This window comes from Scylla paramamosain, chromosome 22 (assembly GCF_035594125.1).
Source record: "Scylla paramamosain isolate STU-SP2022 chromosome 22, ASM3559412v1, whole genome shotgun sequence".
Lineage (NCBI taxonomy): Eukaryota > Metazoa > Arthropoda > Malacostraca > Decapoda > Portunidae > Scylla > Scylla paramamosain.
The window spans coordinates 691,160-713,720 of NC_087172.1; the positions used below are offsets into that span (position 1 = coordinate 691,160).

Below are 22,561 nucleotides of genomic sequence, written 5' to 3' on the forward strand. Positions count from 1 at the left end.
ATATATATATATATATATATATATATATATATATATATATATATATATATATATATATATATATATATATATATATATATAACTTGAAATGATTTGGTCATCTGATAAAAAGAGAAAACAGGCAATTGATCATGAGCCTGGAGAGCAGCTGCTAAGGGTGGCTCAGGATGAGACATGCAGCTCAGTGTGCCTTTGATGTACTTACCGCAATCATTTGCTTTTCATGAGAAAATGCATTATAGTATTGGATCATACTATCTGAAAAAAAAAAAAAAACTACCACAGTTTAACATGAGATTCTGCTCTCCCTTAGCACACTACAAATGTGCAATGGAAAGCTAATTACTGTTTATGTATAAACAATGGCAGTTGAAATGCCACTCTTGCATTTAATTTCATCATGGTCTAATTTTTTTTTTCCTCACATTTTCAATAAAAAAGTGAGTTCTTCAAGCCTGCTTTGAGTGTAGGCATTGCTAACAGCTCTAGCAGACCTGATGCTGGAATGATATTTTGAGGTGGCTGCTGTGCCACATCAGCAGCCTTGTTAGTGGCTGCAGTAACGTGTTGTGGTGCTGCCACTGCCCCATGGGAAGAAGAAAAAAAAAAAGTTATTTGATTAAGTGTAAACTTTTCTAGTTTCATTTTTTTTTTTTTCTGAAACAATAGCAACAATAACTTTATTACAATCCATATGTTCAGGGCAGAGTAACTTTTATTACAAGGATGTGTTCCTGTTTGTCAAACCTTTACCTTAGAAATGCTTGGTATACTTAGTGAAAACTTCTCTGTAAAAACTAAAACATGCAAATACAAAAACACTTTATTTTTTGGTGTGCATTTTGCACCTTGATAAAGTAAATAATTTGTAGGAAATTGTCAAATAAGACATTTTTATAATATACTTCTTGGCTTTTCACTTCCCTACACAACTGTAAATCAAGTTCATAATTTAAGTATCAAAACTTTTAAGGACATCATGTTCTGAACAGTGACAGCAGCAGCCTGCTAACTTTCTTAGTGCGAGAAATCATTAATTTCCAGATTTATCAAATCAATAAAACAGAAAACATAGAATATGAAGTAAGAAAAATAAATAAAAAAAAAAAAAAATAAATAAATCATGGCCTGGTATGAAACAATAATTATAACATCTTTGCTTTGCTTAATCCATACTGCTGACATTCAGTAACATTATCTTGATTTATACCATGGTAAAACTTTAGTTATGACTTCACTCTTCTGTACAATGTAAATAGCAGCACTCCTCTCTCAAATCCAGACCTTCCTAAAAACCTGATGCCTGTAGCAATCTTGTACATAACTTGATTTGAAATTGCTGTATTAGGTCAGATGAAGGTTGTTTAATATTAACATCAGTTTTTGCTAGAAAGAATACAAAATAAGTACAAAATAAAATCATGTCTTATGATAGAATTAAAAAATACAAAACCTACATAATAGATATTTTCCACTTGGAGGTGTCCCACAGCCCCACAGGAGTCCATATATGGAACACTTAAATATGTACAGTTCTGGTGGCTCAATGGTAAAACAAGCAACCCTGAGAAGGTCTGAATATGACACTAAGGATGAATCAGTAGGATGAAATAAAGGAAAAAAAACATGAGACTGAAGATGTGGTCAAACAAAACTATGTATGAACTCAGGAGAGATTACAAAGAAGTGAATTACTTTGGAACTTATGCTTTAAAATAAAGAATTTAATTTAATGGAAACTAATGTTGGACTAAAACCCAACACAGTTATCTACTGCATTAATATGGAAAACAGATTAGTAAAAATATATGACAAATGGCTGAAATTCATGCACTCAGTTACTGTGTGCCTGGGAGAGGCAATTCATGTACAAGTGCTTCAAATTTATTTCCGAATGATCAAACATTATGAAAGAAACATTGCTTGGGATTAATACTTAAACCTAATCAATACGTAGGTGATAGTGTTTCAACATTATTACCACCACTTGTGGCTCTGCTGTAACATCTATTCACTATGTATTAATACTATCAAGGAGACCCTATGCATATATTGCATACCTCCCTTCAGCCAGCCACTTCCTGTCACCTGACGTGCAGTGTCCAGTAACACTTGCACACTCAGTCATACTGCAAAGTGAGAATTAGATAAATGTCCTGATATTCAATGACTGAAGAAATAACATATGTGTGATCACGTCTACATGAAAATGATAAAACTATCCACATGGTGCTCCTGTGATGCAGCAGAACAGCCTTGTCCATAACACTCCCAAGTATTCGCCAGCAGCCCCACATATTTAAGGCATGACATGTACTGTGTGATGGTGTTAGCTGTCAATACTTGAATGACAGTGTGGCCCACTTCACACAATGAGTTTCTTCCTCCATGTCATAAATTTTTGAGGTCTATAGCATCCCCTGGCCTTGTACTGAAATGCCCTACAGATGACAATGGTGACTGGAAGTGTCAATGCAGAATATGGACAGCTGCCATTCCAACATGAGCTGTAAAGTTTCACCAATAAATGCATCATTGGCATGTTGTGAAGGAAACCCAAGCCAAGAAACGAATGCCAGTGAATTGGTAAGTACACAATACAGAGGCCTCTTAAATTCTGCACTTGCTTTTCTTTTAGAGAACTGGAATGGAGCTGATAAATCACTGAGTTCACATATTTTGAGATGATTAAGTATTTGTTCTGGCATTTACACCAATAACCTTCCTTTTTTCTCTTTTCTTCCATGTCTTAATATCACTTCACAGATGCGTTAGATATACAGCACTACAACAACAGACACTGATTTCAATAACAATGTGAAATCAATCAGATATAAAGTAACTGATGAAGAAAATAACCTATCAATAATTGATCTTGCAACTATGAATATGCATGCCAATTTATATGAAAGATCCAACATGGATTCCTGTGCAACTGGAATGAGGTATTGTGCACTGAGAAGATGAAGAGCAATTTGTTAAAGTGTACACTCCTCTTTCTTTAAGCATGTTTAAATTCTGTGAGTGAATTGATAAGGAAAATTGCAATTACACAAAGAATACAATTAAAAAGTAAAGCCTCATTAGTTTGTTAAAAAAAAAAATAAATAAATAAAATTATAAAAAATAGAATCCCCATAAATTTGTGTAGATATATAATGATATGAAATAAATGTGCGAGGTTCATAAAATTTAACTCCATTAAACACCTGCAGTTTGGGCGTCAAGATGCTGGCAAGCCACTCATAGTACAACCTCCTGCTGGTGGACCAGGATGAGTGTGTCCTACTCCACCAGCAAGGACTGCTCAGCTCACAGATTCTTTGGGTGGGGGTGATGGGAGCCTATCTCAGCTTGTGTTCCACATGACACATTCCGCCTCCCACTACCACCACTTGGTTACTTGTTTATACTGATGTAATACGGAATTTGTACTGTTATCGTCCTTTTTAATTTATTCTTAGCTTACATATACATTTTAGCTTGCTTGTATACTGGCAAAGTGTGTTTCACCAGCTCATCAATTTGATATTGTAGTCTATAAATTCTAATGGAGATCAGTGATTTATACATGCTCATGGAACAGAAGCAAAAGCATGACATCACTCCATATGGGAATATACTATTCAAATTATGCAGAATTCACTTTAAACCACTGATGAATATAAATAAATTGTGATGAGTGTCTAAAAGTAAAACTTAATCTCAATAGGAAAGGAAGACCACTTGGAAAGTGGAAGAATACAGTAAAATAGCACACATGTGAGAGATACTTGTAGGATTTGAACAAGCAAGAAGTCTTTGGATAGAAAGGCAGGGGCTCTTTTGCAGCAGCCATCCCTGTGGGGACACACCCAAAGGGAGCAAGGCATTAGGAAGATAAGATAGATAGAAATCAGCTACTCTAATATTTGTTGCACAATCATTGAAGCAAGTGCTATCTGGAAGCATTCATCTTTGACGCACCTGTAAAGCGCACTAGCAGCCTCTATGCATCAGTGCTGCACGAAATGCATCAAAGGAAGGTAACAGACTACACTGGTCACAAAATGTGTACCTCCAAAGCAAGAAAGGCACAGCCCAGGGGCATACTGGCATGACAGATGCATAATGCCTATTGAAGCACACATAATTAGTGAATCATGAACCCGGAGAGGTGTGGCACGCATGAGACCACTGGATTAGTTTCTTAACCTGGTTTCCTTTCACTACCCTCCCACACTTGTTGCAACGTTCACATGAGAAATGTTTTATTGAATGGAATGACTTTCTTTACAAATGCCATCTATTACCTTGATTTCATGCCCTTCATTAATTCCCACCACAAGAAAATCTCCACCTTTGCTTCTCCATGTCAATACTGCTTTCCTAAATATATTCTTCAACCTCTGGCCTCACAAATGGTAATGATGTATTAAATCTTTTCACATCATCTAACAAAATTTATATTTTCTCATTATTTCACTTTTTCTCTTCTTTTCAAAGTGCCATATAATTTCAGCATTAGGCTTCCCCTGTTCAAACATTTCATGATTTAAGTCCTAGGCTCTCACTGACTGTTGTCTTTCAACCTGTCACTCACACTTCCTCAATGTGATCCAGTAGAGGTTCCTAAAGTTCATCTCTCAAGCACTACTCTTCCATAGTCTTCCATTACTTTCCTAAATAATGAATAGTGAATTTTTTAAAAAACATCAATAATACTATGCCAAACTGCCTTACTTTTTATGTATAAAAATAACTTCTATTATGTATATGCCATGAATCTATGAATGAAGTGATGAAAATCAAGAACAACAAGAACAATGAATGACAAATTCTGAGCCAGAGACAGCAGCAGAGACACATTTTTTTTGGTCAACTTCTACAAATTGGTCAGGATTTATGAAAATGTGTTTTTGTTGTGCATCCATCTCAAGCTGGACTGCCAGACCTGAGTGACCTCACCAGCACTCACAAGTGTCACCAGCTGACTTTAGCACAAGTTAACACACACACACACACACACACACACACACACACACACACACACACACACACGAGAAAGAGAGAGAGAGAGAGAGAGAGAGAGAGAGAGAGAGAGAGAGAGGAGAGAGAGAGAGAGAGAGAGAGAGAGAGAGAGAGAGAGAGAGAGAGAGAGAGAGAGAGAGAGAGAGAGAGAGAGAGAGAGAGAGAGAGAGAGAGAGAGAGAGAAAAACACAACCAAGAATTCTGAGCACAATGCACCAAACTGAAAATTAATCAAAATAGGACACATTATTTAAGAACATCTGCTTTGGTAGATAATGAGAGAAACAAAGATTCCCAATGACAGGTTTTGCAAGATTCAGTTGATGAGTAGTTCTGCACTATAGAGCACTTCCTCCCAACCTTTAGTACATCCACAAGAGAAGCATCGTGTGTATCACTTATCATGAAGATGGGAGACGCACAGCACAAGACACCACCTTTATTGACGTGACACATAGGTACTAGGAGTCTGCTTTGCTGGTGAAGTGATCCCCTAGAGTTTGCTGGAGGCAAACTTCAGTTGCAGTCATGGATTTCAAAACAAAAGCACAAGCTGGCTCTAATGAAGCTCAGGCTTGTGAATAATAATAATGAAGCTCACATTACTGATAAACCTATAGTAAATATTCCTTACAACAATCACTGATTGATTAGGCAATGGAGAGACAACAAATTGGAATAAGTACCTTTCCTTCAAGTTCTGCATCTGCCTCGCAAGGGAAAGGTGTCCTGTCACACTCACCAGCTCCACAGCTTACAAGAAACAAGATGTCAATCATAAACAATCAGGAAATGAAATACACCTAACCAGTCACACGCCAAAAGAAAACCTTAATCAAGAAGGAAGCAAAATGTTGAGGGTTGGATATCATGCTTATCTTCTATGCCACAATATTCTACACACTAATTTAATGTATCAAATATTTTCTGTAACCCATATAACATAGTATCATGATATTTATTGTACTGTGTGAAGGCTGGAACCATCAGAAACAAAAAGAATTTCAGTTTCTTTGTGAGGCGGATACTGGATTTGAGAGACTGTCTCTGTATCTTCATAAGGAGGTCATACTGAGACAAGCAAGTGACTCTCATGTATGCTGATGAATTCTTCAGTGACTGCTACATTATAATAAATGTATGTGACAATTAACAATTTTAGGTTTACCTTCCTCCTCCACCATCACTGCACTTGTGTGGCACCACCTAATGCTGTGTGGCAATACTTGAACAAACACTTCCACCACAACCACAATTTTCAGTACTTCTCAAGATTTCCCATGACCAAGGCATATATACTGTGATGCCTCACTTTCTTATTTGCTGCATCCCACCTTTCATAACACTGCAACTGTGCAAATTGAAACCAATTCACTCACATTCCAGTTTTATGATTTCAAACAATTTAAAGGCTTACTTATACCACTCATGGAACTGTTTTCACTGCGAGTCCCACAGATGAGGTGTGTCACTTGTCACTTCACTGGCGGGTCTTTCCTTGTGGGGGACCAGGAGTACAGTTACACACCAGTTCCTGTGAGGTGCCCTACCCCTGCTATGGGCAATGCTTTGTCCTGTGTGCACTTTCCTGCCACTCCTGCCACTTATCACGTAGCAGTGGCAGTGGCACTTACAGTTTGTTCACTTTTTTTCAAGCGTTCAACCTCATCTTGGTGGAGCCTGTCTACCTTGATCCACGTTGTACACATTGACCGGAACAGCTGAGGGGAGAGAAGGAAAGGCAAGTCAGGAGGCAGTAGACACCTGCCGAAACGACAATTACTCCCAGTGAGGTCTAAAGCACTGTTCAGGGGGTGCTGTGAACTTATCATTAAACCCAGCTGTGACCTCACTGAACGTTTCCCTTTGTGTCTCACAACACAAGGGGGCAGTCACAGCCTGCCCTCTAAAGACAACTCTCTTCCTCCACACAAAACTACAAGGACCTAAAAACACACACACCCTTCACTCAAAAATTTTAAAATCATCATGGCAACTCCTACACCAGCCTCGGAGTCCCCATCTGGGGAGGGGACCATAAATGTCCCCAGGTCGGATTCCGTCAAGGCCACTCTACTGGTGATCTGGCTTTCTTTACTGAGTCTTGGTCATCCTCTTTTAGAGATTTTTGGTGAAACTTTTGCTGTTGCCTTGGACATATTAAAAGCTTTTGATAGAGTCTGGCACACACAAAGCTTTGATTTCCAAACTACCCTCCTACGGTTTCTATCCTTCTCTCTGTAACTTCATCTCAAGTTTCCTTTCTGACCGTTCTATTGCTGCTGTGGTAGACGGTCACTGTTCTTCTCCTAAATCTATTAACAGTGGTGTTCCTCAGGGTTCTGTCCTGTCACCCACTCTCTTCTTATTATTCATTAATTATCTTCTAAACCAAACTTCTTGTCCTATCCACTCCTACGCTGATGATAGCACCCTGCACTTTTCCACGTCTTTTTCATAGACATCCAACCCTTCAGGAGGTAAACATATCACGCAGGGAAGCCACAAAACACTTGACTTCTGATCTTTCTAAAATTTCTGATTGGGGCAGAGCAAACTTGGTATTGTTCAATGCCTCAAAAACTCAATTCCTCCATCTATCAACTCGACACAAACTTCCAGACAATTATCCCCTCTTCTTCAATGACACTCAACTGTTCCCCTCTTCTACACTGAACATCCTTGGTCTGTCCTTTACTTATAATCTGAACTGGAAACTTCACATCTCATCTCTAGCTAAAACAGCTTCTATGAAGTTAGGTGTTCTGAGACATCTCCGCCAGTTTTTCTCACCCCCCACCAGCTGCTAACTCTGTACAAGGGCCTTATCCGTCCATGTATGGAGTATGCTTCACATGTCTGGGGAGGTTCCACTCATACTGCTCTTCTAGACAGGGTGGAATCAAAAGCTTTTCGTCTCATCAACTCCTCTCCTCTAACTGACTGTCTTCAGCCTCTCTCTCACCGCCGCAATGTTGCATATCTAGCTGTCTTCTACCGCTTTTTTCATGCTAACTGCTCTTCTGATCTTGCTAACTGCATGCCTCCCCTCCTTCCGCGGCCTTGCTGCACAAGACTTTCTTCTTTCTCTCACCCCTATTCTGTCCACCTCTCTAATGCAAGAGTTAACCAGTATTCTCAATCATTCATCCCTTTCTCTGGTAAACTCTGGAACTCCCTGCCTGCTTCTGTATTTCCACCTTCCTATGACTTGAATTCCTTCAAGAGGGAGGTTTCAAGACACTTATTCATCAATTTTTGACCACTGCTTTGACCCTTTTATGGGACTGGCATTTCAGTGGGCATATTTTTTTTATTAGATTTTTGTTGCCCTTGGCCAGTGTCCTTCCTACATAAAAAAAAAAAAAAGTCATGTATGAGGCATTTCTTCACTCAATATCTACTTACTCTATTCATACACTAAGCCATAAGAAAATTATACCATTCTTGTGCACTTCATGTACGCAGTGCTGAGGATGCCAGCAGCCAAGCAGAGAAACCAAAGATAATGTTTGCACATCCATATATGCATAAAATTGTCCAAATTTTGGCACACAATATAAGCATATATATAGTGAAATAGAAATAACCTTGTGGAGTGCACTTCCTTGAAACTTTTAAAATAAACATGTATTTGTGGACCAGGCTAATATATATTGTTATGTAGGGCATAAGTAGGGGGAGAGTAAGAAGTGAAGAAGAAAGAAGGATGAGAAGGAAGATGAAGGTGAGAGAGAGAGAGAGAGAGAGAGAGAGAGAGAGAGAGAGAGAGAGAGAGAGAGAGAGAGAGAGAGAGAGAGGAGAGAGAGAGAGAGAGAGAGAGAGAGAGAGAGAGAGAGAGAGAGAGAGAGAGAGAGAGAGAGGAGAGAGAGAGAGAGAGAGCAAAAGGGTATGAATGCCAAGTGAGTGATGAGTCTTTGCCCCATTCTCACAATTACTCGTACATTAAAAGTTTAATACCCTCCACCCAGTCTCCTTCCCTATCTAATTTCAGCACTTTCCCTTTGTTTCATCATGTTGAGCCTCACATAGTTTATAGTAGAAGGGTTGCTCTTGACAATAGCATAATCAGTATTCAATCAGGTCCCATAGTTTAGTCACCAGAATTTTCAGAAGAAAAGTGTTCTAGTGTACCGAGTTAGCAGCCACTGAGTGTGAGTGCAGGAGACGGAGGGCAGCATCGGGTGCACCCCCAATCCCCCCCTCCTCCCCTCCTGCGTAGGTCATACTCTTGTGATCACTGAGGGCTCAGTGTGCAATGCATTCCCACGGGCAGTCACAGTCGGTAGCTTGGACGAGACGGACGTGCCATGGTAAGCAGCGTTTTCAGAGGAATTTGGGCTGGATACAGCTAGATAGGCCAGTTGCCTTAAAGGGGGTATTTGATTAATTTAGTGCAGTATGCCCGTGCTTATTATATATGCAGGGTTAGGGATCTCCATCAGCTTGCCTATGAGTGCGTTCTTGTAAGGCACTCAACATATATTAAGACGTGACTCCTTATCTCGTGGTGATGCAAGCACTTGGTGTTACAGTGAGAGGTGAATTACACTCCTGTTTGTTATGTGGGCAATTTGTCAGTGTATATTTTGTTCATTAAATGCTACTGCAATCTGGGGCATTCTCAATGCCTTTAGATGCAGAGAATTAGTGTACACTGCCTTGCAGTAGATTACCTTTCTTCCCCGGGCTGTCATTCCTGAAAGGGGGCAGAGTTTGTCTTCTGGGAAGTTGGATATAATATTGCACAGCAGAGGGAGATAGTGTTCTACGGAAGTGGGAGGATTTTGTCTTGTTTGTGAGGGCGGTAGTTATAATCTTTATATGTGTTTGTTGTTTATTGAAACTCTCTCCCTAGAATGTGGCTGGTGATTCTTTCCCAGCTGTTGGAGTTAGCTGTGGTTGTAATATTTCTTTGTCTGTGGGTGGAAGAAACAGACTGACGACCTCATGTATATAACTGGGTGTTATGACCGTCTGGTAAAGGGTGCAAGAGTCTAAAGAGGACCTTGTAACCCATCTAAAGCCCTGTACCCAGTCATGTAGGGAGTGACTTGGGGGAAGCTAGTCCAACTGAGGCAGCTGTAGGAAGGGCTGGGATTTGTGGTCATAACAATATATATATATATATATATATATATATATATATATATATATATATATATATATATATATATATATATATATATATATACACACACACACACACACACTCACATAACAGACAGATAAATATAAACAGATAGACAGATTAAATTACATAAATAGATAATGTGGATATAAGAGCCAATGACAACAGTGAGGTGCCTCACCTTGGTGATCCAGTGGTCATTAGCAAGCAGGTCTTGTAGAATGGCTGTGGTGGCCTTCTTGGAGTCAGCCACTCTCATGTTGGTCACCTTGGATTTACACTGAGAATAGTAATCATATTTCTGGTGTGCCACCTTGTTGTACAGCTGGGAGATGTTGGAGCAGCTGTCACATACATCAAAGTTCTGAAAATAATTTGAGTTTTCAATGACAACAATTCAGTTTCCCAAAATTAGGAAGTTGGTAATTGATTAAAAAAAATAGATCACTATGACTCCCTTACCAGCCAAGTAATGGACTCCCCATACCCATAACAGACATGAGAGACAAAAGCTGGACAAGTATGCAGCAAGGAATAAAGTTGTATGCAAGAGACAAAGGTGTTTGTCCTGAAGGCTGCAACACCAATGTATGTGGCACAGATGTATCACAAAGGTGTAGACAGGATAGTATTTTGGTTCAGTGCAAGCTACTAAACTGGAGGAAGAGGGTGTTTTCAGGGCTTCAAAAGGAGCTTGGAAAGAGTCATACCTGTAGAGGAAACAATTGGGCAAAGTATCATGTCAACATCAACACTAAATACATCAAAAGAGTACAATCCATCATACTTTTTTCACATCCATTAATAAGGCACTGGAGAGAGAGGAGAGAGAGAGAGAGAGAGAGAGAGAGAGAGAGAGAGAGAGAGAGAGAGAGAGAGAGAGAGAGAGAGAGAGAGAGAGAGAGAGAGAGAGAGAGAGTCTGATAATCCAACTGGCATGATTGAACCACTATGAATTAGTCCATCAAACAAACTATTCTCCACAAGAGTTGATGGAGGTACAATCTTGACAGGGTGGCTCACCTTGATGTCACTCTCTGAGGGCAACGCCTCCCTGTAGCGTAGTGTTTGCTGACTGTATGGCTGCCCATACATTTGGAGGAGCTTGAGAGATGGGTTCTTTGAGCATGCTGTACACATCTCAACGGTCTTAGTGGCCCTGATCATCACATTGACACATGGCCATGTGTCTAATGATTCCTGAAGTTAGAGGATTTTAAAATGGGTTAGAGTAAAAGTACAATTTATCCATTCACTTCTACTTATGTACACATAAATATGTAGTAATCTTATGCAGTTTGCTCATCTTACAAGAATGGGAGGGAAAGAAATGAAGGAGGATCAGCAGCAAAGCAGATGAAAGATGAAGATACATGTGTAAAATATGTAAAATTGTTATATAAGATAGTACATAGCTGTTAGAGATATTTACCTTAAATTGAGAGCTCCACTCAACAATCTCAAGGATCTTCTTTTTTCTCTGTTCTGCTAGTTCATCAATCACCTTTACTCTTTCCACAAAGTATTCATCTGGAAGAGAAATCATTACTAATCAAAAGAGGCAAAAGCTATCATAAATCACTGGGAGATGGAAGGTGATGGTGATCAGACAAAGATAGTGGGTTGATTAAAGGTCAAATGAAATCAATCAGTGTTTGGGATCCCTGTAAACCTCCACATCAGTCTGCAATCACCTCCAGTATGGGGCATCCCATGACCAGGCAGTGTCACCCAGGCTGGGAAGGTCAGCTGCCAGTAATAACAGCTTTAGGTGGTCTTCTTTAGCATAGTGCTATTAAAGTAGCATTTACATTATTCTGTACCATAATGTTTGAGGACTGATTAGTGCCATAAAATCTCATAGAGAGTTTGATGAACTGAGGAGTTTGGAGACTCAATGAGACTAAACAAGACCAATCAAGCACCTACATGAATATTTAAAGATCATGTATCAGCATTTTGTCTTAACAATTCCTCTCCTCTGACTGACTGTCTTCAGCCTCTCTCTCATTACTGCAATGCTGCATCTCTTGCCATCTTGTACTGCTACTTTCACACTAACTGCTCTTTTGATCTTGCCAACTGCATGTCTCCCTCCTCTTACAGCCTCGCTACACAAGACTTTCTACTTTTTCTCACCTCTATTCTGACCATTTCTCTAATACAAGAGTTAACCAGTATTCTCAATCATCTGTCCCTTTCTCTTGTAAACTGGAATTCTCTGCCTGCCTTTGCATTTCACTTGAACTCTTTCAAGAGGGAGGTTTCAAGACTTATCCTCCATTATTTGATTTTTTCTCTTTGGCATCTCTTTAGGAGCTGGCACTCAAGTGGGCCTCTTTTCTTCAAAAATTTTCTTGCCTTTGGTCAGTGGCTCCCTTACACACACACACACACACACACACACACACACACACACACACACACACACACACACACACACACACACAAAATAAATAAATAAATAAATAAATAAATAAATAAATAAATAAATAAATAAATAATTTATTACAGTAAAAAAAAAAAAAAACTGAAGAAAGAAAAATTGCAGCAGAGTGTATATGTAAGTGATAGATCCAAAGTAATTCATTCATGTTTTTAATAACATCTACAATTCTTTTCTACTAAACAGATTTCCTTACCATTTTTTTAGTCTGAACGAGTGAAAACAAGCCATCTGTGAAACGAAACTATTGAATAAAGGAATAGTACAAAGCAAAATATATGAAAAAGAGATAAGAGTTCCATCGGTGTTAAATACCTACATCAACAAACCAATGTGAGGGCATCTTACCATTCTCTTCGTAGATTTCCACAAGGAAATTGTTATCCAGGGCCTGAGAGATTAGCGTCTGCAGGTAAATCTCAAAGCTTGTCATGTGTGAACGCAGCTCCTCTGAGATTCTGGGCCAAATCAAGGACAAAAGTTATCCACTTAATTACCAATATCAGAAATATGTAAAAAGCACCAATACCACTCCCACCTATTCATCTACCATTCATTCTTATGCATCCAGTATTATACATAATTTCACTGAGAACTACTTCATTTCAGGACTTGAGAAAACATGACAAACTTACTCAATGTCCATCTGCTGAGTCTTCATGTTTGACCAGGTTCTGAAATAGATACACACATCACTCACTGGATGGAATCTCAATGCCTTCACTTAGTTTATAACACACAGTACATGGTAGCTGTTACAAATGGTATCCTACTGCACTTCTAAAATTATATTATCACTGGTACCTCAATGATTCACTTTTCAAATTAATCTTGTCTTAATTTTCAGTATAATATATATGGCATTTAAAAATAAATAAATAGAAAAAAAGCATAATACAAAGCAGAAGGCATGAAAGATAAACTTACTGTTTGCTGGTATCATCCTTGGAGCTCTCTGACTCCTCCTCCTCCTCCCCCTCAGGCTTGAAACCCAACATCTGCACCACAGTGTCATACCGCGACTGGAACACGAAGGTCACATTGACCCCCAGGTAGAGAGCCTTGGCTTGTGACGTCCATCCAGAGTACTGCAGCATGTAAAACAGACAGTGTGAGAAAACTTGCCATGTGATCTGAAATTTTAAAGCTTATCCTACCCAGATCATTAAATTTGTCAATTTAACAATAATGAGATGAAATGTAGTTAGGGACCAGTTATGTGAAGGAGTGGATGGATTTTCAGTCTTCAAAAGCACAAATGATCCAGCTCACATCAGTCAAACAACACAACCAAAGAACTCACAATGAAACACTGTATCCAACTTGGTCCAGTAAACTACTTACAGTTGATATGTTCCTGTAGAGGATCTTTCCATCTTTCTCAAATGCTTGGAACTTCTGCAGGAGAGACTTGCCATCAATCCTCCATATGGGTGGGTTCTCCATCATCTCCATGTCCTTCTTGGCCATCACAAAGTCACCACTCTGTCACAGGAGATGTTAATTACTAATAGTTTCCAATCATACCAACATGTTCTTTTGTCATACTATTGCTTTCAAAAGGATTTGCAAATAATTCACTATTTCCCCTTCTGACAAAAAATCTGGGAACAGAAAACTGGGAGATGCAATTCAAGACTTTACTTAAAACTACAATTTCATTAAAGATTCAAGTTCAGTGTATTGGTCTGGTGGTGCCAAGAGGTACGCTGAGGTGCAATGGCATACTGAGAGGATGGTTTGAAGTGACTCAGTGACAAGAGCTAGATCCAAATATTTCAAGACCATTAAAAATCCTCAAACATGGTTCAAGAAATGAATGGATTGTACTGAAGTTCCTCTTTTCATGGCCACAAGCTGAAACCTGTTCTTGAGGTTTCCATCCAAGACACTAACCTTGAACTGGGACTCTACCATTTCAAGCTGCTCCGCCGTTAGCTCGGGTCCCTCAGGCACCATGATGTTCTGGGGCTGCCGCTGTACTTGGCCTCCAGCGTAATTGTATGCTGAACTTAGCTGTGCAGGGCCTCTCCTTTCATTCATCTGCAAATACACCAGTGGATTATTTGCTGGCAATGGACTTCTCCTATCTGACACCAGAGGATTATTTGCTGGTAAAGAACTGTTCCCATCTGACACCAGTGGATTATTTGCTGGTAATGGACTGATCCTAATTGAAGGCTTATGTTATTTACATTCTCAAAGAATTTCCTTCCCCATTTTTCCAAGTTGCTGTCTTGTCATGTCACATTTGGCTGCCTGGAATCTGCTTAAGTCTCTCACTTGTAGACATGAATTGCTATGATGTTTGTGTATTGATATTCCTCTGATCAGATGGTTACTTCATGAGCATCAAGAACATACCAGCAGACAAAACATGCGTTATTGATGCACTGCACTGCCAACTTTCGCCATAATGTACTCACAACTCTCCGTATTCTGAGGATAACTTTAATCCAGAGTTGTTCTGACTGAGGAAGGCCTTGTACTATTAGACTCCAAAGGTATTTCTTTGCAAAACAAACACAAAAAAGCAAACATGATGGAAATTATTACTATTTGCCATTCCATATCTCCACTATCTTCATTCTATGATTAAATTAAAGATTTCTGTCCATTGCCTCCTCATGAATCAGTGGACACTTACCATGATCACTACATTGTCCTGCCCACCACTCTCTGTCCTGCCATTTCCTTCAGTGGTTGATTTGGGCAGGATCTTGACAGGCTGGTATGATGGGGGCCGGCCTCTTCTCTTAGGGGGACTGCCAGTGGTGGTGGTGGTGGTGGTGGTGGTGATGGTGGTGGTGGTGGTGGAAGTGGTGGTGGGAGATTTGCTTGCAGATGCAGTATTTTCTTTATCAAGTGTTCGTTTGATCCCTCGACCCCGGCCTTGAGAAGAGAAAACGCCTTAAAGTTAAGGCAGGATGGATCAGTCACTATGAGGCAGTGGAAGATGTGGCTAGGAATGGTTAGTGTCACAGCAGAGAACAAAGGCAAAATAACTAGCAACAACCTTTCACAGTCTACAAAAACATTATTTAAATCAACACCACATAAGGATAAACAAACAGCCTTGGCCTTCCTCACATTGGCAAAACAAGGATATGATGTAAGTAACTGCTGACACCATGATATAAATAAATATGATCTAACTTAAAACTATTAAAAAGATCAAAGTAGCACCATGCACAATACATGCCAAACAATAATATTTTCCAACAAAATAGAGTAATTATTTATTTGAATGTTCAACACTAATTTTGAGACTGAATATATACATTAAGCTGAAATAGATATTTCAAAGTACTAATATTAACTATAATTCAATCATGAAATACAAATCGAGCTCTAAGATTTCAAGTTCCATGAGGCGACAACAGACAAGTCAACATGCACAGTCTTCCCTTGCGTCACCAAACACTGAACCAGTGAGTGAACAATCCTGCATCACAGGGACACTGACTTAGGAGCCAGTAATTCCGGCAAGATTTATTCACCATAAAAGAAATTTAATTCACTGCAAGACATTTTGTTAGCTGCCCAGACAGGACATGTTGTAAATAGTCCAGTGGCTGCTAGCATGGGGTTAGGTTCAACTAATGACCAGTATTTGATGCTATTTGCATTAGTTATAATGAAAATAATGGCAAAAAAGTGTTATGGTCCTGACCTGACTGGAACAGGTCCCCTTAGAATTCAAACAATATTTCCAGCCTACCAACAACATACCTATATCTAAAGATAACAAATACCTAAGAGTTCATGGAACATCAAAATTAATAAAATATGAAATAGAAATCTATTAGAGTATTTCACATGTTGGTCTCATTATAAAGTGGCAGGAATAAACCAGGGTATGCTGTCAGGTCTTGCTATGGATATACGTGACCAGCTGTGCTATGCCTAAGCTTCTCATGTGCAGTAGGGTTGTCCATGAGACTATCCCTATCCACAAGGGGCCAATGGGGCTCAGAGTATGGATGATATGTATATGAGTGTGTGGTGCTTTGTCCAGGTCATCCCATGCGGGATTACTGGTCTGGTATATAAATAAATAGATCTCACATGTAGGTAGTAATGGCTTTCTAAAGTGAAATGGCTAGGCCAAGATATGGCTTGTGACAGCTTGTGGGAGACTTTTGTACTGTCTCCAGAACAGCAACCTCCATCTCAAAGCCTTCAAAATCCACAGCAGACACCAAAAAGACTATCATCACCTTCCTCCACCATTCTTACAATTTCTGGGTTGTTTCTTCCTCCAGATTAGCAACCTCCTTCTCAAAGCCTTCAAAGTCCACAGCAGACACACAGAGGCTGTACTGTCATCTGCTTCCTCCAGCACTCTCATAATTTCTGCGTCGTCTGCTTTACCCTCCACATCATTCTGCTGACCTGCATTGATACATACCATGACAAGGGCTTGTGTTGCCTCATTCTGAACCTTTTTGTGGGATTCCGTGTAAGGTACCATCACTTGTTCTAGTTGCTTCTGCACATTTAACAGTTTTTTTATCATTCCACTCAACTTCTTCCAGTGCCCCTTTGAGCATGTCCAGATAACCAAATATGTGACTGAGTTTCCTTTAGTGATTTTTCTTTGCTTCCTGTTCCTTCAGTCTAACACTGTTTTCAGCCATCTTCTCATACTTCACACCATGTGCTTCTACCTCAGCCATGATAAACTCCATTGTCACCTCTTCTTCCACCTCTGCTAATGCCAACACTTCCTCTGCTTTCATCTGTCTGGCAGACTGAGGCATGACAAAGGAGGGAGCCACCTTCCTTCAAGCATCGTTCACAGTTGCCTGTGAATCATGCATCTTCTGTGGTCTCAGGACTGGAGTAGGTGCAGTGTAGGGAACAGTCTCATTACAAAGGGGCAGAGATAAACCAGTGTATGACGTTGGGCCTTGCTGTGGGAGTATGAGGCCAGCTGTGCTATGCCTAAGCTCCTCAGGTGTAGTGGGGTGGTCCACGAGATTATCCTTTCCACCAGGGTGTGTATGAGCATGTAGGCCGCTCTGGTATGTGGATATAATTTTCTCATTAACTTTACATACTTGTAGACACCATTAAATGCCAATATACTCACCTTGGTTTACTAGTACAGTAAAAAAAAAAAAAAAAAAAAAAAAAAAAAAAAAAAAAAAAAACATTGCTTACACACAGCTGAACACACTGTTGATACCACCTCATACCACCTAGTATGCCTATCTTATACCCATGATTAGATCAATCATTAAAAAAAACATGCCACACCATTGTTTATACATAGCTGAAGACATGCATGATTTATACCACTTCACAAAACCTATATTTCAGTTCATCAAGCTTGTATCTTCCCCAGTTGGTGTTCACACTCTCACTATGTTACCTGGACGTAAAGCTATGGCCTTCATCGCTAAATGATAAACAGTACTTTTCTAATGGTGTAAGCAGTATCAGTATCACTGCTGAAGGTTGCACAAGAGAACTGCACCATTGGCAAGTCAGTTACTAAACTGGAATGACTGGGGTGGCAGGGGCAACAACACTCACTCCCTTCCCAATATTAGAGTTATCCTATCCCACATTATGGACTTCTCTGCAGCTTGTTGCAGCCTGTCCCCACTTAAGGTTTTGAATTTCTTGTGTTACAGTATGACTTGGAGGCAAACCTACCCCCTGCATTATAACATATTTTGTATTAGAACATTGTGCATTAACAGCAGCTTGTCTATATGTTAGACTGCAGGAATGTTCTTTCTCATATGGGAAGCTCAAAATGAACAAAAACAATGCTGATATGAGATAATGAAATACAATCCCTGCTAGAAGGTCTCACATGCTTTAAATTTAAATAGAACTGTTACCTTATACACTTATATTCAGATATAAGGCCTGTGATCCCAACCAAGATAAGATGCAGAGCTGATGACTCACCTCTGTGTGTTGTGCCTCCCCTGCCTCTCCCCTTCCCTCGCCTCGGCCTCTCCTCTTCGTCATCACTGGCCGCATTCGTCTGAACAAGAAAGTGCACGTGAGGATTCTGCAGTGGTAATCATGCTTTTTTAATGTAAGAAGGGCACAAGCCAAGGGCAACAAAAAGAGCATAAAAAAGAAAGGCACACTGAGGATCTAGTTCCAAAAAAGTCAAAAAGGATCATCCAAAATTGGAGGATGTCTCATGCTAAGTATGACAGTACCACATATGGAAGGCACCTATTCCAATGCAGAGAAATTCAATTAAGTTCTCCACTTCCAAACATCTCTAACTGTCACACACACTACACATTACACTACAATACACACTACACAAAGCCCTGAAACCTTGTGATTTCATGCCATTAATGTTTACTGAAATTCACTGATTTCTTAATTTTGTGTTTTGGAAGAGATAAGCCAGTGTATGTTGTCAGGCCTTGCAGTGGAAGAATGTGGCCACCTGTGCTATGCCTTAACTCTTGGTGTATAGTAGTGTGTGTGTGTGTGTGTGTGTGTGTGTGTGTGTGTGTGTGTGTGTGTGTGTGTGTGTGTGTGTGTGTGTGTGTGTGTGTGTGTGCTTGCTTTGTCTAGGCCAGCCTATGTGGAATTGCTGGCCTGGTGTATATATATATATATATATATATATATATATATATATATATATATATATATATATATATATATATATCTTTGTGTGCATATCTTACCCAGATGGCCAATTTATCTGTAAATATTGCCTAAATAATCTCATGTATGAGGTCACAAGGGGAGATGAAGGCATCACACAACAGCTAATGATACCAATAGTTCAGCATCACCTGATTTTTAGCTGCCTCACCTTTTTGTCTATTGGGTTGAAGTCTGGGTCATCATCTGAATCACTGAGGTGAAAGTCTGGGTCTGAGTCTGCCAGGCTGTCAGACTCCACCTCAGTGTTGCCGTACCGCTTCACTGCCCGAGATGTTCTCCGCAGGTTCTCCCTCTGGGGTCTTGCCTCTGCCAGATCAGGGAAGCTTTGCGTGATTACTTGAGAATATTACCAGAATGTGTGTGTGTGTGTGTGTGTGTGTGTGTGTGTGTGTGTGTGTGTGTCCTGATTGAAGAAATATGTTCACTGATGAGTATGCAGTTTTGAAATCATTCCAATCCTTAAAATGAATGACTTGAAACATGACACTTTTGCAAGCAGACAAAATGAGAAAATCTCGAAGTCCAAGTAAAACATCTGAGCATCAATGTTCCACAACCCAACATACCACTTTGTGCTGCACCTTTCTTGGGTCGTCCTCTCCTTGCTACATTGCGCCGGCCAGCCTTGGAAGTCTCGCCACCCTCACTTGTGCTAGTTGCCTCAGAGCTGTTGGTGTTCTCCCCATCAGTGGCCTGGACCTCCCCTGGGATGTAGTCAGCAGAGGCTATTTCCTCCATTTCTACCTTAATTTCCTTGTCGGCAAGTCCCTCATCCTCTGGTGGATCAAAGGTTACTGGAGAGTCTTCTTTCTTGATGTTGTCAACATTTACTCCTTCCTCCTCCTCCTCGTCTGATAACAATAAAGGAAACAACAGGGACTTTATAAGAGGTGTACAAGTTCAACATCTTCAATACCTTTCCTCTGCCTCTGGGCCTCTGTAGAAACATGCAGTCAAATCCTAAATCACAGACCTTCTGTACCAACTTACTCAGGCTGTCCTAAGTTCACAAAATCACAAAAAAATAAAAAATAAATAAAATAAAATAAAATAAAATAATGTGGCCAACGTGGTTTTAGATTACAAAAATAGCACTATGAAAATAAATTAATTAAGAAATAAAAAAGATATGAAAATAAATCAAAGAAATAAAAGAGAAAGTTCTCCACACAATGAAGACCTCCCCTGTGTGGGCTTAGCACAACAAACGAGGACCAAGGGTCCCACCTGAGGCACTGTTAGTGTCTGCCAAGGCATTCGGTTCATCAGGGTCATCAATGTCCTGTGACTCCAAGAAGGACATGAAGCTGCTGATGTAGCCGGGCTTCTTGGTTCCATTTGCCATCCCTGAAACACACCACATCAATGTCATCACAAACATTATACATTTTCTCTTTAAGTATATCACCACATCTGCTGATGGACTAGATGCACATCTCCATTAGACATACCCATTTTATAAGGTTAAAAAAATTATATATTGGTACTTAGAAGAAAAAAAATAATTCAATCCCAGGTTACTGCCAGGTCACTGACCTTATCCCATCTAAGCAGGAAGTTGGAATTTACCAAAAACAAATATTAAACCTGTCAAAATATTAAATTTCTAATCCTCTATCTTGGGCTATATTCAGAATTCCAATATGCTAAAAATTAACACTAAAATCACTATTAGTAACAAAAATTTAACTTTTGAGATATTTCCAGTTTTCTATTGGATGGTTGAATTCATGCAGTACTGTAAAAGTCAGGAAGCATAAAAACAGTAGATGATAATACAATATATTATTAGATTGAGCCCAATCCGAGATTATTTTCTGTTTTATACACCTTCTTGGCATTGTGTTCTGTCGCCAGTCAAGCTAGGTAAGATTAGGTTAGGTTAGTATCCTTAATGGTGTATCCAGAGGTTAGGCTAGTGTCCTTAAGGCAGGGTCTAGGGGGGCAAGTTCCACATGGTTAAATTAGGTTAGGTTAAGTAAAATTTGTTAAGACTAGAAATTACCTGTTTTCAAAACACTGCATCTCAACCTTTGACTTTTTTTCTGGGGAGGCACAGCCCTCTGGTTACATTACATTTCTGTGTCCATCCCCCCCCCCAAAAAAAAAAGATTCCCCACAGGTCCCCCAAGCTTGTTAGGGGAAAGGGGAGGAGTTATGTGACACATAGTTATTGTAAATTTTTACCTATTTTCGTTGTTACATTAGCATTTCCATCCAAGGGCCAGCTTAGGTTAGGTTTAGAACAATGTAATTAATTAATCAAGCTGCTGATCCCTTCATTGTATAGATCAGAAGTTGATAGCCATAATATTTTTGCCCCGAAAAAAGAATGTCAAGTCTCGAAATCAATGGTTAAGATTATTTCAATAATCCCCAGAATGAGAGCTAAAAGTACACGCTTGGGTGAATAACGTGTGCCGGGTGAGGGAAGCCGATCCCAGGGTGCCCAACTCACGTGGCCTGCCTTATTTTGGCCAGAAATAAATAGTTAGTCTCGAAATTAGTGGACTAAGGTTACCTCAATAATACCCAGCCGGAGTGCTGACAGTGATGAAAAAGGGTGAGGCACGAGGACAGGATGAGAGAGGTTGTCCCAGGATGCACCTGTGCCCACCGAAACGGACCAAAACAAACAGCGTCACAATTCTCAGTAACCTTCCTTCACCACACCAGTCACCACAGCATTCACGCAACACGAATCAGCTTGTACTGCTCCCCTATCCTATGCAGCAGCGCGCTCATACCTGTACCTGAGGAGCGGGAGGCTGTTCCTCGTCCCTTCAATCTCAGCGTCTTGGAAGGAAGCAAGTCCCGACCCGTCGATCACAACAAGGAAAGCCAATATTTCCCCAAAGGCACTTACCAACATACAAATAGTTCTGCTTTCCTGGGTGATTCAGGCCCCCTCACCACATTAGACACCTTGTTATGTCCAATTTTACCCGCGTTGAGTGTGGAGGATGTGACAAAGGTGGCTAGAGTGCTCCCACCTCCCCCCTCTAGGCGGCTCCACTCTGCCCACCTCGTCACCGCGCTTTCTCACTGCATTTCACTCCCGCCACGCCACTCATCTCTCACCACATGATAGCTATTAGACAGTTACCACCTTGCCGCGTGTGTTCCTGTAAATGATGAGGGATTAACGAAGACAATACTTACCACTGCTCATGGACGCCATTTTCAAGTTTAGTTTACTAGGAAAGGCCATCTCTCGGCGGCAAGGTAAAGCATGCCAGCCCGCCAATTTTAAGTTTTCCTGTGGTCTCGGCTTTTCCAGCTCCTAGTATATGGAGACATTGGTGTATATAAGCCTC

General features: G+C 40.1%; 1 protein-coding gene across 11 annotated transcripts; it reads right to left on the reverse strand.

Moving 5' to 3' along the window:
* Positions 1-811: 811 nt before the first annotated feature.
* LOC135111393 (uncharacterized) lies at positions 812-22,483 on the reverse strand. Of its 11 annotated transcripts, none has more exons than XM_064024633.1 (15): positions 22,407-22,483; positions 20,472-20,591; positions 19,811-20,020; positions 19,393-19,550; positions 18,513-18,591; positions 15,235-15,497; positions 14,484-14,630; positions 13,932-14,072; positions 13,515-13,675; positions 13,223-13,261; positions 12,936-13,045; positions 11,574-11,671; positions 11,165-11,341; positions 10,323-10,505; positions 812-6,731 (listed from the first exon to the last, which is right to left on the reverse strand). In XM_064024633.1, the coding sequence occupies exons 1-15, from the start codon at positions 22,453-22,455 to the stop codon at positions 6,618-6,620; spliced, it is 2,049 nt and encodes a 682-aa protein (XP_063880703.1). In that variant the 5' UTR covers positions 22,456-22,483; the 3' UTR covers positions 812-6,617. The 11 variants fall into 11 exon arrangements, with proteins under 11 accessions (XP_063880703.1, XP_063880696.1, XP_063880697.1 ...); XM_064024626.1 differs by having other exon boundaries at positions 19,826-20,095; XM_064024627.1 differs by having other exon boundaries at positions 15,235-15,479; positions 19,811-20,095.
* Between the last annotated feature and the right edge of the window lie 78 nt (positions 22,484-22,561).

Coding starts and splice junctions, on each gene's coding strand:
- LOC135111393 (XM_064024625.1), bottom strand. CDS start 22,455: ATGGCCTTTCCTAGTAAACTAAACTTGAAAATGGCGTCCATGAGCAGT. Junction 20,592..22,406: donor AATGGCGTCCATGAGCAGTG/GTAAGTATTGTC, acceptor GGTGTGTTTCAG/GGATGGCAAATGGAACCAAG. Junction 20,096..20,471: donor AGACACTAACAGTGCCTCAG/GTGGGACCCTTG, acceptor TATTGTTATCAG/ACGAGGAGGAGGAGGAAGGA.